Raw genomic sequence first — 15,885 nt, 5'->3', positions numbered from 1 at the left:
CCCATTCAAACTTTATATGCTTCCCATATTCACCCCCTTGACCCCCACTTCCACTATGCTTCCACAATTCAACCCTTGACCCACACTTCCAGTGTGGCGGCCATCTTGGATTGACCCTAAAGTGACCTCAATGAGCCCTGATTGGACCAGAAGTGACCCCAGGTAACCCGGAAGTGACCCCAAATGAACCGAAAATGACCCCAGGTAAACCGGAAATGAGCTTTCTAAACCGGAAGTAACTTCAGCTAAACCGGAAGTGGCCTAAATGGAACCGAAAGTGACCCAAATAAACCAGAAGTGGCCTAAATTGAACCGGAAGTGACCTAAATAAACCGGAAGTGGACTAAATTGAACCGGAAGTGACCCAAATAAACCGGAAGTGACCTCAGTTAAACCAGAAGTGGCCTAAATTGAACCGTAAATGACCAAAATAAACCGGAAGTGACCTCAGCTAAACCGGAAGTGGCCTAAATTGAACCAGAAGTGACCCACAGAAACCAGAAGTGACCCGAATCAAACCGGAACATTTATATTTATTCAAAATTCCACCAAATTCTCCAAAATTCCATTTTTAACCTCTAATTTCCACATTTTTCAACCGATTCAACCCATTCCAACTATCAACTCTTCATTTTTTCCTCCCTATTCCGCAAATTCCCATTTTCCATAAATTTTACATTTTCAAATTTGAAATTCCACCAAATTCTCCAAAATTCCGTTTTTCACCTTTAAATTCTACGTTTCTCAAGTAATTCAAAATCATTCCGCAGTATTCCCCAAAAGGTTATTCAACCATTTTTCCTTCACACGCAATTTCTCCAGAAATGGATGGTGAGCTTGTAAAGAAATATTTATGTGAATCAGTGCATTCGTCATTGTTGCAGAACAAATGAAAATCATGTTAGCAGCTCTCATTTCAGCATCATATCAAAGTCAAAGTCTCCTTTATTGTCAATTTATTCACATGTCAAGATACACAAAGAGATCGAAATTACGTTTCCCACCGTCCCACGGTGACTAGACACATTACAAAACACATACAGCAAATAGTACAAAGAGTAAAAACGAATAGACAAGAGCGATGAACAAGTAATAAGCAAATAACCCAATAAATAAACAATAAATAAATAAATAAATAAATCCATCCATTTTCTGAACCGCTTAGTCCCCATGGGGGTCGCGGGCGTGCTGGAGCCTATCCCAGCCGTCATCGGGCAGTAGGCAGGGGACACCCTGAACTGGTTGCCAACCAATCGCAGGGCACACAGAGACGAACAACCATCCACACTCGCACTCACACCTAGGGACAATTTGGAGTGCTCAATCGGCCTATCAAGCATGGTTTTGGGATGTGGGAGGAAACCGGAGTGCCCGGAGCAAACCCACGCGGACACGGGGAGAACATGCAAACTCCACACAGGGAGGGCCGGAGGTGGAATCAAACCCGCACCCTCCTAACTGTGAGGCGGATGTGCTACACACTGCTCCACCGAGCCGCCATAAATAAATAAATAAATAAATAGACAAATAAGAGGAGCAAAATGGAGCAAACATGCATACAGCATACAGCCAGAATATAGCGCAAAAGAGGATAATATGCAGCCGAGGGTGGAGGGGGGGAGAGAATTCAGGATCCTGACAGCCTGGAGTATGAAGCTGTTAGTAAGTCTGGTGGTGCGGAAGCGCAGGCTTCTGTACCTCTTCCCAGAAGGTAGAAGATCAAACAAAGAGTGAGCGGGGTGACTCACATCACACACAATCGTGGTCGCCTTGCGGGTGAGACGGGAGGTGTAAATGTCCTTCAGGGAGGGGAGTGAAGCCCCAAGGATCTTACTAGCAGTGTAAGCAGTGATGAGACCCACCACAGTCGTGTCGTCGGCATATTTCAGCACGTTGTTTCTGCTGTAGGTTGCAGTGCAGTCATGCGTCAGCAGGGTGAAGAGCAGCGGACCGAGTACGCAGCCTTGAGGGGCCCCCGTGCTCAGCATGATGCTGCCGGAGACATTGTCGCCAACACGTACTACCTGAGGCCTCTGACAGAGGAAGTCCAGTAGCCAGTTTCAAAGGTAGGTACTGAGGCCCAGCTTGTCTAGTTTGCAGATGACACTCTGTGGAACAATGGTGTAGAATGCAGAACTGAAGTCCACAAACAGCAATCTCACATACGAGTCTCTGTTCTCAAGGTGGGTGCAGGCAGAGTGGAGGGCAGGCCTGGGGGCCAGATACGGCCTGTCACATAATTTTACGTGGCCCGCAAAGACAAATGTTGCATCGACTTAGTCATTACTAAAATTAAAAATTTTCTTCACTTTTTAAAAACAGATATTGCTAGCAATTTATATTACCATTCATCTTTTTAAATGATTTGAACAGTAGTTACTAGTCCCTGATTTCAAAACTAGTTATTCATCAGTTTGTTGTGTAGCCTATCCTGTATGTATATAGAAGACATTGACAGTCGTACTGGCCCTCTGAGGGAAAGTATGACAACAATGTGGCCCGCGACAAAAATGAGTTTGACAACCATGATGTACAACAATCCAAAGTAAATCTAACATTGGGCACTGAGCATCAATTGCGGTATAAGAAATTCCTTCCTAGTTCATCAACCATATATCGGATGCATGCATGACTCTTTTCATCAACAGGAATGTCTTTCTTTTTCATCATTATGTGTAGACATTGTAAATACACTGTCAGAAGAAGGGTAGTGCATTTGACAAGGTACAACGTTTTGTGATGTACACTACAGGGTTCATGACTGAACTCCTAGGTACAAATAAGTTTTGTTTATGGTTAGAAGGGGTATATGTAAATGGTCCAAAACGGCTAAGGGGCTGTGTCTGAGAACAGATAGGATGAATTGTGAAACTTAATCATAGGTTTCTCAATAATATTACAGACTGGCTAAGGTGAAGACTGTTTGTCACATAAAAACAGAAAAAAATAGAAACGCCTTCCTTAATTATAATGTCATGTAATGACAAAACTCAACTGAACTTTACTTGGAGAGCGCTGCAAAACAAACAGAGGTAAGAAACTGCTGTACAAGCAATAAAACAAAATAATGAAAAAGATGAATCCAATAATTAATGAGAATGTTATCTTCTAATTAAAATATAAAATGCCGAGGGGCTAGCAACTCTTGGAAACGACTAGTCAGAGTGGCTGGTAAAAAACCCAAAAGTAATGTTAAGCCCTTGTTGAGTGCATCCATTGTACGTTTCATTGTTCTTTTTATAAAAGAAAAAAAGTATTGCAAAATATTATTGGATAAAGACTTAGTCTACTTCTCGTAATCACTCTAAATTTGTAATGTATTAGAGGATCTTTAAATGTGCCCCATTATGTTTTGAAATTGTAGATATCGAAATGAAACAGTTACAAATAAAACATGCCACATGATGGAACTGAGAGCTTAGAGCACCATCTATAGGGACAAAAGTCACGTTGCAACCAAGACAAAATGCCGATGTAGAGGTGAATTTATTTACACAAACGTATTTTCTCACATTTTTACTGAACATAGATAAGGACAGACTTGGCCATAATGAGAGCCACTGGTTTGAAAACTGTATTCACTAGTATCCGGCAGCACCTATGAGTGCAATTTTTTTTAAAAACATTTATTTGGTTGTTTCTTCTATTGCGGATTTATTGATGTATTTATTCGTTTGTAAATGTATTTATTTATTTATTTATTTATTTATTTATTTATTTATTTATTTGTTTGTTTGTTTATTCCCAGTTGATGGAAATAGTTCAAACATCACAAAAGTAAGAATGAACAGTCAAAATATTATTTTCATTATCGGCATAATCACTCATCAATCAAAATATAGCATACATAAATTGTGTTTAATGCAGTGCAAAATGCATCATTACTACAATTACATATAGTACAAGTTAAACTTAAGTTATATATATATATATATATATATATATATATATATATATATATATATATATATATATATATATATATATATATATATATATATATATATAAGTTTAACTTATAAATTAAATAGATAAATAAATTAAAATTTATTGAATTTTATATAAATGTATATATATATGTATATATGTATACATATATATGTGTATATATGTGTATATATATATATATATATATATATATATATATATATATATATATATATATATATATATATATATATATATATATATATACATAATTGAGAGAATTGTTCACAAAGAATTAATTAACTTCTTATTATGCCCATCACAAATGACTAAGTAGTACTAAGCTAAAACTATACATACTACATGTTCACCATATTTTTTCCAGGACTTTAATGTATGAAAGAATATAGTACATGCGAAAACACAACGCAACATGAACTCATAGCACAAACACTATCACATGGTATCACAGCCAAGATTTCTTAGTTCGTCCCAACCTGGCCATGTTGGCCAACTTGACCTTCACCTTGTCTATGTTCTCTGGGCTCCTCTTTGAGGTACATTCCACAGTAGAGTCCGTCTCGAAAGAGATAGCTGGAGCATGTGTGAGCAAAGTTCCTGTTTTCTCTTGAGCCATGGCCGATCGGGTCTGCAGAACCAGCTGACCTCTCAGAGAATGCCTGAGTTGTAGCAGGAGAGGGTTTTGCTTGAAGGGCCTTTTATCTGGATCCTTCTTCTGACTGCAGCACTTGGAGCAGGCTGAGCAAAGGACACGGAAAATGTACACCCAGCCCAGGTAGTGAAGCTCTGCAATGTTGAGCACAAAGCAGCCCAGGCTGATGCTAAACATAAAGTTAAGGAAAATAGTTTTCTCAGTGGCACGAGACACAAAACAGTCCGTGCGAGTTGGGCAAGGATAGGTTTCACAGCGGTAGAGGTGAGGCACCTCGAAGCCAAATAACAAATACTGGCCCATCAGGAAGGTGATTTCCATGATTGAGCGAAGAAACACATGAAGGATGTAGATGAGTAGAACTTGGTTCGATTGCTTGGTGGGATCTTCTGCGAGTGCATCATGACCCTCCTCCAGGAAGCTTTGTTGCACTCTTTCACTCTCATCCCAATCCTCCCTGTAACGAGGACAGTAAGTAGGCACACCCACTCTCATCGCCTCCTTGCCGTCCTGCCCAGCGCCTTGCCTTGAAGGCCTTTGCCTCAGCACCTGCGCCCGTTGCCCATCTAGCTTCTCGTCCTTAGCAATTTTATGCAAAACAAATACTATATAGAATATGGATGGAGTGGAGACCAGCACAATTTGAAAAACCCAGAACCGCAAATGAGACACAGGTGCAAATGTGTCGTAACAGACGTTGTTGCAGCCAGGCTGTTGGGTATTGCAGGTGAACTTGGACTGCTCATCATTGTAGACGGCATCTCCCACTAAGGCGACCAGCAGGATGCGGAAAATGAGCAGCATAGTGAGCCAGATCTTGCCTATCACTGTAGAATGATTCTGAACCTCAGACAGGAAACGCCCAAGAATGGACCAGTCACCCATGACTTGACCTTAGTTAAAAAAAAAAGTGAAACATGTCAGTATTTGTTTTTTTTTCCCTTAGAAAACATCATCCATGTATAAGTATATAAATTATGTACTTGTTTGAATTATTTGTTTTTACTATATGATCCCAAAAATGAGTTTCTTCGACCTGAAGGAATAGTTTTTCATACACTGGTTGTGTATCAACTGGCCTAATCCTCCGGTCAGAGAAGACACAGCAATTTTTCTTGCTTTGAATGATTTATTTACAATTCAAGTAAACAATGCGCTATTGGGATGGTTGTACGTGTGTAAGTGCTTGTTTATTTTTGGTGTTATGCAGCTGTGAAGTGCTAATATGTCTGTTTTGACATGATTATTCTGCAATTGTAAATTTAAAAAAAATAAAACTCGAAAAAGTAGTGCTCAGAACATTTACTTCTGTGTTCAATGTCCCTAATCAAATGCCATTATTTTACCAAAACTCTATAGGTGCGATGCACAAACAATTATACTTAACTCGGCAAATTAAATGAGGCAAAGCAGAAACAAAGTTTAACTTACCTTCATGTAAACCTGAACTTCCTGGAATAAATCCTTGAAACTAAACTTTGCAATTCATTTTTCTGGCTTGTCAAATCTTGACGTTTGGATGAGAGTGAGCCTGGTAAGGGAGAATAGGCTGACCACACATACTGAACCAGTCCGTCTGAAACTGGCATTGTGCAGTGTGGCTACAAAGGCAGGCAATGTACAGTGCAAAACACAATGAGGGGGTTCCTTTTCTGAAAAGCTGGGAATGGTGAAACGATTCAATAGTGTTTGGAACGAGCTGGAAAGACACAATGCTAGTTTATGTAAAAGCTTTGTGTTTAGCGGCATGCTAAAATAAAAGTCATGCATTAATTATCTAATTGTATTAGAACAACAGGGTTTTTAGGAATTGCAATTGTATGTATTGTGTTTCCATCCACAGCCACTGAATAGACAACTGCAGCACAGATAAGATAAATGACAGACCTATTGCATAATAACAGTGAATTTAGCAGTTGTACTAAATTCATTTTGTTTCACTTGTAAATCACTTCACTGGTTCTTTTATCTCAAACAAGGTATTTTAGGTTGCATTACCTGAAATGTTTCGGCGTGTACATGTCAGGTAATGCAACCTAAAATACCTTGTTTGAGATAAAAGAACCAGTGAAGTGAGTGAATTTAGCAATCACTATGGCAGATTATAATTTTAGAAGATTTAACGAGTCCTTAACAAAGTCAAAGAACCTTTCGTATTTTTTTTTCTCATTTTCATTATGATTTATATTTTACAATTTCTTTCACTAACTGTGGCTTATTGTGAGGACCATTGTGGACTTAAAAAGAAAATCCCTCCCCTAAAAAAGACCAGTTCATAGAACAGCCCCTCCCCCCTGTATGTTTAACTTTCTTCATTTTGTTTGTTAATTTATGTTCATACTCCTATCCCAACTGTCCAAAAACACAAGTGAAAGATATTGTGCGCCTTCATTATTATATCAATTTGCTTTTAAAATGCTTGGAAAAAACAAAGGGAACAAATAGTTAGCATTTTTACCCCACAGTGGTGGATCGTGAGTTTAAATTTGGTATGAAGTATGAAGTTTGCATGTTCTCCTTGCATGTGCTTGGTTTTCTACGAGCCATGGTTTTCTCACACATTCCAAAAATATGCATAATAGATTAATTAAAGACTGACTTGTAAGTGGGTATCACAGTGGCACACTGCGCCGTACCAAAAATGAGTTTGACACCCCTGTTCTAAAGGAACGTAGAATTCAGGTGGCGGCCACAGTCTATTTTCAGGTCCTTATCTTTTTTGACTGACTTTTGGTCACTTTTGAATTTTGCCATTGTCCTCACCTCTCGAGGTAGCACAAGGTGGCTGCTCAGGTAGTGCAGCTCAGACAAGATTCTCCTCGCAGTGGCAAGAAGCTTTCTTGTGTCTGCCATGACCGTATGTTGGAAATAACCAGAGACATGCCAGTAAGCCAGGAGATGAGCATGGAGGGCCGTAGGAGAACAACCCCACAGAAGGACCCCTATCTGCTCCTTTGTGCCAGATGGAACAGGAGCAGCACTGCCAGAGCAGTACGATATGGCATCTAGCAGGCCACTAATGGTATGCATGTTTCTGCTCAATCAGTCAGGAACAGAACTCATTCCGGGTGGTATGAGGGCCATACGTCCACAAGTGAGGTCTTTGCTCATAGTCCAATACCGTGCAGCCCAAACACACCATGATTGGTAGACTCACTATTGGCACCCTGCCAATCACATTAACTTCTGATGGAATATGGAGATGCCATGGCAAACAGCCCGTCAAACAATAAGATTGTCAGAAATCGCCAGGTCTGTGAGAAGATTCCTCAGGAAAAGATTTCCATCGATTTATCAAGAGTATGCACCAATGCCAGGAGTGCATACATGTATGAGGAGGCCATACACAATACCGATTCTCATTTTGAATTGTCGTGAGTAGTCTCCACATAAGTTGGATCAGTCTGTGAACTGATTTTTCGCAACTCTACAGTTAATTGATGGTGTAATGTGGGTTTTATGACCTGACAAATTTAAAAACGAGTTCCCGTATTGGCCCGAATATAAGACGACCCTGATTATAAGAATACTCCCTCTTTTTCAAGACTCAAGTTTGAAAAAAGAATTTTTGAACAACAAATACAAATTTTATACATCAAATAATTACAGTACATCTGAAACAAATGATTATAACAATATGTATGTGAGATTGCCGTTTGTGGACTTCAGTTCTTCATTCAACACCATTGTACCACAGCGACTCATCTGCAAACTCGACAAACTGGGACCTACCTCTGCAACTGGCTACTGGACTTCCTCTGTCAGAGGCCTCAGGTGGTATGTGTTGGCGACAATATCTCAAGCAGCATCACGCTGTGCACGGGGGCCCCCCAGGGCTGCATGCTCAGTCCGCTGCTCTTCACCCTGCTGACTGCACTGCTACCTACAGGAACAATCGCGTGCTGAAATTTGCTGACGACACAACTCTAGTGGGTCTCATCACCAAGGGCGACGAGACTCAATACAGGTCGGAGGTCGACCTTCTGGCCACATGGTGCAGGGACAACACCCTCCTGCTGAACGTCAGCAAGACCAAGGAGATTGAAGGGTCACACCCAACACCTGCAACTGACCATCGACAGTGCTGTGGTGGAGAGAGTGAGCAGCACCAGATTCCTGGGGGTGCACGTCAGTGAAGACCTCTCCTGGACCACCAACACTGCATCACTGGCAAAGAAAGCTCAGCGCCGCCTGTACTTTCTGCGGAAACTCAGGCGAGCAAGTGCTACTCCTGCCGCCATGACCACATTCTACCGTGGCACCATTGAGAGCGTCCTCTCCAGTTGTATCGCTGTGTGGGGTGGTGGCTGCACTGAATACAACATGAAGGCCCTGCAGCGCATAGTGAACACTGCTAGTAAGATCATTGGGGCTTCACTCCCCTCCCTGAAGGACATTTACACCTCCCGTCTCACCCGCAAGGCGACCACGATTGTGTGTGATGTGAGTCACCCCGGTCACTCTTTGTTTGATCTTCTGCCCTCTGGGAAGAGGTACAGAAGCCTGCGCTCCCGCTCCACCAGACTCACAAACAGCTTCATACTCCAGGCTGTCAGGATACTGAATTCTCTCCCCCCTCCACCCTCGGCTGCATAACGTCCTGTTCTTTTGCGCTATATTCTGGCTGTCTATTGGATGCATGCTTGCTCCATTTTGCTCCTCTTATTTGTCTATTTATTTATTTATTTATTGTTTATTTATTGGGTTATTTGCTTATTACTTATTCATCGCTCTTGTCTATTCGTTTTTAGTCTTTGTGCTATTTGCTGTATGTGTTTTGTAATGTGTCTAGTCACCGTTGGACGGTGGGAAACATAATTTTGATCTCTTTGTGTATCTTAACGTGAAGAAATTGACAATAAAGCAGACTTTGACTTTGATATGATGCTGAAATGAGAGCTGCTAACATGATTTTCATTTGTTCTGCAACAATGGCGAGTGCACTGATTCATGTAAATGTTTCTTTACAAGCTCACCATCCAACCACATTGTGTGCATTACCTAATTTGTCCCCTGTGGGGATAAGGGATAGGGAAAATGGCTGAATGGACGAATTGATGGATGGATGGATGGATGGATGGATGGATGGATGGATGGATGGATGGATATGGATGGATGGTTGGATCGAAGAATGGATCAAAGAATGGATCAAAGAATGGATGGATGGATGTAATGACAGTGGTAGGAAAAGTGATTACTACATCTTAAAAGTACTAAATAGGTAACATGTAAAACATATAATAATAATAATAATATAATAATAATAAGAACTAGAATTTAAGCGGCTCGGTGGCGCACTGGATAGCTTGTCTGCCTCACAGTTAGGAGGGTGCGGGTTCGATTCCACCTCCGGCCCTCCCTGTGTGGTGTTTGCATGTTCTCTCTGTGCCCGCGTGTGTTTTCTCCAGGCACTTCGGTTTCCTCCCACATCCCCTAAACATGCTTGGTAGGCCGATTGAAGACTCTAAATTTTCCCTAGGTGTGAGTGCGAGTGCGGATGGTTGTTCGGCTCTGTGTGCCCTGCGATTGGCTGGCAATTGGTTCAGGGTGTCTCCTGCCTACTGCCCGATGACAGCTGGGATAGGCTCCAGCATGCCAGCGACCCCTGTGGAGACAAGCGGTACAGAAAATAGATGGATGGATGGATGGATGGATGGATGGATGGATGGATGGATGGACGGACAGGAAGCCAGCCGGGCGCATGAATCAGAACCCAAAACTTTAAAGTGGCGGATGTGTTGATAACTCAGTACTTAGTTTAATGAGTAGTACTCTCATATTTGGATTATACATCTGTCGTTTGGCTAACTGCAAGTTAAAATACTTTATTCAAATTACAAATTGCTTGAAATAAGCCGGCCTAAATTGTGTTGGATTGCCCATGTCAAACAAATGTAATAACAACGCATACCTTAGCTTGGTTGATGGTTATAATTAGATTGAGATATTTGTCACTAACATTGCTTAGACCCCTTTATTGTAACAAAAAATACAGAACTTATTCATGCCAAAGTGTCATATTTCTCAGATCATCATGGGTATGGTACAGAACTGCAGGCTAAGATGTGTATTGCTTTCAGAAAGAACAATGTTTGCATGGATTTATTAATAATAATAATCGTAATAATAATAATAAACTTTATTTGTATAGCACCTTTCATACAAGAAATGCAGGTCAAAGCGCTTTACAACAAAGAAAGAAATTATAAGCATTGAATGCTTCACATAGGAACAGACATAAAAAGAACATGAACACATGAAAACAAAAACATTAATGTATGCATACACAATTAAAAGTCTAGGTTTCTACTAAACCTTAGTTAAAAACTAAAGACTAAAGGTTTCTACTAAACCTTAGTTAAAAACTTTAAACTCACCTCAGACTTGTTAAACACAAAAAACATCACTTAAGAATAGAACACGTTAAAACGCACTCTAACATGTACCGTGTGGACTCCAACCACGTACTCGACCCTTTTCTTATCTAGTGACTCGTCAGTAAAAGTCTAGGTTTTTATGAAACTTTAGCCAACTTGTGTAGAAAATGGATGGATGGATGGTTGCCTCTGAGATTGGCCCGCAACCAATTCAGGATCACCTCTCACCCAAAGTCAGCTGGTATAGGCTCCAGAACACCAGTAATTGTAATGAGGACAAGCAGTATAGATAAATGGATGAATGGATTGGGTTTATGGAGTTTTGGTACATTGTTTTTTGTTTACGTTTTGCCTTTTGAGGGCAACCATTATTCTGATGTGGCCCTCGACGAAAATGAGTTTGACACCTCGATGCTAGTGCATAGGTTGATTGACATTAACTTGACAATGTTCATTACTGTGGGTGCAATTTGCTCCATTCCAAATTAAGGTTGCTATAGTTGACAAAAAACGAATGGAATAATTAAAAATAAAACAGGAGAAAACATTTTTGTTGACAAAATAAAATAAAAACATACATGTTACAAAAGAAAACCAATTGAAACAACATCTTACCTTTATAAAGTAACTAAAACTAACGTCTTTCATTTTTGTTTTATACAATCTCAATTAATATCATGTATGACATTTTGGAGTTCATTTTACATATTTATTTCTGTATTGCTGTGCATCCCCGTAGAGAAGAAAGGTCAAGCAGTTGTTTACTTTGACCAGTAACGGCCCTGAGCAATTTGGTGTCCTAGGCAAGATTTTCCCTGGAGCCCCCTGACAGTGGTCGTGGTGTGCGGCGAATGCACCACGCAGACTCTCAGAGGGCTTGACTATGTTGTTGTGATGTCCCAAACATAGAATTGTTAAAGCCTTCAAAATGGAGGGCACCTTTACCGTATTGTATCAAAATATGCATTTATATGAGTTAGAACCAAAATAGAGGATGGTCACAAACCTGTTTGCATTCTATTTTATTCTCACATTTTGACATTTCAAATATTACAACTCTAAAATGTTTACATATTCAGTCGTGGAACTTTTAGTAGTGGATAGATATTGCAAACATTTTCGTCTAGTAACAAATCCACCCTAATTCATTATTAAGGTGGAAATTAATGTTCTGTCAAAAAGAGGCCAAAACTATAATGTTACATCTGTTACATTATTTGTCGAATTCAGGCAAGCTGGTCAATTTTATTTGGTGCAGCCCGCGGGATGACAGGAAGTTGGTGCTACGTTTTGCTGGCTGCTTTGTTGAGGATTCCTCCTTGGTTTCCTTCAGGGTTTAGCGTAAGAGTTGCAATGGAACCCAGCTGGAGTACGTTTTTATTTCAAGTAAGTAACACGGCACCTGTGCGTGTCTGAGAAAATGCATGCTCATCTTTGAACCATGCAAATGAAGTTCGTCGCAAAATTGTGTTTGTAATGCTTTTTGAAATTGAAGTAGAGTTTGCCCAGCAAAACAAAGGTGTTAGCATTAGCTTTCTAGCTAGCTCATCCAGCAGCAAACTACTGTATCGAAGACGAAAGCTACATCTGTCTGGTGCACCGATTACCAAAAGACCACCTCATTTAAGTAGGTTTAATGAAACTGGTCTTGCATAATTTTGATATATTAAAAGGACGAATTTATTTGAAATCTCCACTGCGCTATTGTTGCGCGCGCGCTGACTCGATAGCCCGAGCCATTGCTTTTCCATGTAGCCATGCTAAACGTGTCGGCTATTCGTTTAGCGCAGCAGGCTTCTTTTCTCCTGAGCACTGCAGCAATCTCCTTCACAGCCGACTAAACTGGTTTCGGGCAGTGATTTAGTATCGTTGATGTGGGTACGCCCATGCAGAAGGTATTGTGTAAAGTGCGTTTACCACAAGTTAGCTGATTAAGGAAAGCAAACGCGAGAGTCGGTAGCACGCGGATCCTTTGCGAAAAGCTAAACCACAACCATTGCAAACTTTCGGATGTTACCAGTGACCACAGACCGTAGGAGCATCGTCTTAATAGCAAGAGTGAACGTGAAACTCATTTGTGAAGCCTCTGACATCAGACGGAACGTTTTTCTGTAATATGAGATATTGATGTTTATTCATCAAGACTCAAGTTATCAATGGAGACTTTTCGCAGGTTACGTTACAGATTCTTATAATGCAGACAGGGAACTACTACATTTGTAAATAAATAAACTATGGTCCTGGCTAATTACACTAAATTTGCTTTGCTTGATGGAATATATTATCTTCTACTGACTTCTCTTGACACTTGACATCGTCAACGACCACACATAGTCAAAAAAGATGTGCAAAATATAGTACATAATTAGGTTTTTGACTTGCAGGTCTTCAAATTGTAGCATGGTTTTGTGGACATCTAGAGTCCAAACTAATATTTGAAACTTGTTTTTTTTGTTTTTACCACATAGCTAGACTGCCGACTTTTAATCAAACAAAATGGGGAAATTGGCTGGTGTTAGTTATTGCTTTTGCACCCTCTGATTTCAGACCAAGTTTCACTTTGAAAGCCTTGTGAATATTTGGCTGCTGTTGTGGTTTCAAGGCTCCACGCGGCCGAGTGAGCTTGGTGCCGGCGTGATATCCCTTCATATGTGCTAGCATGTTTGACGTGTTACGGTCCTCTCCCACAGACAGTTTCATTGATCACAAACAACAAATAACTTGCGTTCGGGTAACAATGCAACCACTATCCTCTTTCATCTCATTTGGAAATCCAAAATGTCTCCACACGGCCGAATGTGGCTGGAAGTGCTGCTCGTTTGGGTTTGTCCGTCATTGTCGTCAACTCGAGTGCTACATTCAAATGCTCCGCAGAATTAGGACGTGCACAGCCAAACCGCGGTTAAGGATGACAGAAGGAGCAGTTGAACCAAAGTACTTTGAACTTTGGTTACGCCCCTAAAATACTTGTGTGGGTGTGTCCACAGTGATCCATCGCCAATTCGCGCTTCACCTTTCACCTACTTCGCAGGTTTGTGACGGGAGAACGATGTTTAAATACATGCTGATAGCATGGGGCGTGCCTCTGACCAATGTGCTACAGAGGACAAGCGCGGGGTGCACGGCTAGCTGCCAGATACGTAGCTAGGAAAAAAGCACTGCCATCCAGGAGTCGGGACAGTGTCAATGAGCCCTGATAACGCAGGCATGCCTCTGAGCAATGTGCGTCACTGCGAACATGACTGAGTTCAAGCGCTGGAGGCGCCAGCGCTTGAACTCAGTCATGCACTTACGGAATAAGCACTGGTGCAGCAGGACCATTGCTTGGAAAGGAAAAACCACGCTTCTAAATGACTTGCAATACACCCATGCCCTCTATCGGCCAACAGGAAACACAACGTGTTGAAAATTTCAATAGAATGGTGTTTAAATTTCTAAATGATATATGTATATATGTATTAATCGTTTCTGATCTCGATATAATCAGGGATGAGAATTTTCCGCAGATCCGCGGATTTCCGTGTTTTTTCCCGTCGAAATTATTTTCGTGAATCGTGTCAATCCGTTGAGAAATTATTATTTTTAGATATGGGGGGGGCAGCTGGCCGGGCAACGTTAGCCAAGGCAACTCGCAAGCATTTGCTCACCCGCCACGACGGCATCTTTTGGCACATCTTCGGGCAAAATTTGTTAAGCTGTGAGTACGGAAATCAGCTTGCCTCTGTAAAGCTAACACACTGGCAGCAGTGATGCGACATCCGCCTTATTTTCGGCAGCATTTTGGCGCTACTTTCGTCACATCATTTCCACTTGTTAATTTACACAGAGAACAGAGTGTTTTTACACTGCCACAATGTGAATTTGCGATTAGGTTTTTATCACTTGTAGACGATTTATTTAGTTAGATAGCTCTAGGGCCTACTCAACGACAAGGCACCAAAAAGTCTCTTGGAACATTAGCTGCTTGCCGCGTATTTTCTGATTCGTTTGATCAAGTGTTGCAAATTGAGAATGCTGCAGTAAAGGCGCTGTGGCACTGAAGTGTTCTCGTAGTGTGACATTCTCAAAACTGTCCTTAATCTTCGACTGTGGATTACCTATTTTGTAACTTGTTTTGCATGAGTATTTTTGGGAGTTGACATATCTTCTTTGTGGTTGTGCTCCATATGACTGTTGTGTGGCCTCTTGACGTACTCTCTATTTTTTTACATGACTTTACACAGTAATATCTGCAATAACTTCTTTCCTGGAGCCAAAGTCGTCCCATATTTCAGATGTGCTATACTTTTCTGGTGAAAGTTCATTGTTTTTGTCTTATTTGCTCCATTCCGGCATCTGCCATTGCTTCCTTCCTCTGACCACGGCCGTGGAACTGCTCACTGGGTGCCTATAGGAGACCAGTATCTATGAGAGTGTGGGTGATCGGCATTTAAGGTTGCATCTGTTTGGTCAGTAGGTAATCACTAACACGTGCAACAATGCATGCAATACCATGTGAAAGTATTAATTTATCACATGTTTTTGCACTGAGCACATTGCACGAACCATTATCAGGATATCACTATATTGTGCAGCCCTTGGACAGCAATCATTAGACAGTGCTGATATGTTATTCTTTGGGGTAATTTATCTCGAAAGAGGGATTTCATCCTACACAGCAAATTTGTATCAAAAGCATGAGAGGACCATGTTGAGAGAGCAGGATTTTGTTTTCTCAGTCCTGTTTGAATATACTCAGACAATGGTAATTGCAGTAATGATTCTTGTCAACATACTGCTGTGTGGCAACTATAAAAGCAATTTGACAATGTGTGACAGCCCTGCACTCGCTCCGCCACGATAGCGGGGCCCCTTGTCCCAAGTAGGTATACGATGGCAGCTGAACGTTCTCCACCCCATTAAGGTTGC

General features: G+C 41.0%; 2 protein-coding genes across 4 annotated transcripts in view; one reads left to right on the top strand and one right to left on the bottom strand.

Moving 5' to 3' along the window:
• Nucleotides 1-4,393: 4,393 nt before the first annotated feature.
• Nucleotides 4,394-5,488, bottom strand: LOC147054852 (gap junction delta-2 protein). Its single transcript, XM_085916203.1, has one exon. The coding sequence runs from the start codon at nucleotides 5,483-5,485 to the stop codon at nucleotides 4,394-4,396; it is 1,092 nt and encodes a 363-aa protein (XP_085772329.1). The 5' UTR covers nucleotides 5,486-5,488.
• Nucleotides 5,489-12,226: 6,738 nt separating this feature from the next.
• LOC147054851 (vascular endothelial zinc finger 1-like) overlaps nucleotides 12,227-15,885 on the top strand; it is a 37,681-nt gene continuing 34,022 nt past the window's right edge. For all 3 annotated transcript variants that reach the window (XM_085916917.1, XM_085916916.1, XM_085916915.1), the window contains exon 1: nucleotides 12,227-12,363. In XM_085916917.1, coding sequence (XP_085773043.1) covers nucleotides 12,244-12,363 — 120 coding nt within the window. In that variant the 5' untranslated portion in view covers nucleotides 12,227-12,243. The remainder of the gene's footprint in view (nucleotides 12,364-15,885) is intronic.

The sequence above is a fragment of the Syngnathus leptorhynchus genome, chromosome 7, assembly GCF_054491065.1.
Source record: "Syngnathus leptorhynchus isolate UIUO chromosome 7, UIUO_Slep, whole genome shotgun sequence".
Taxonomy (NCBI): domain Eukaryota; kingdom Metazoa; phylum Chordata; class Actinopteri; order Syngnathiformes; family Syngnathidae; genus Syngnathus; species Syngnathus leptorhynchus.
Note: the sequence above shows the minus strand (reverse complement) of the source record. Positions and strands in the feature narration are given on the sequence as shown.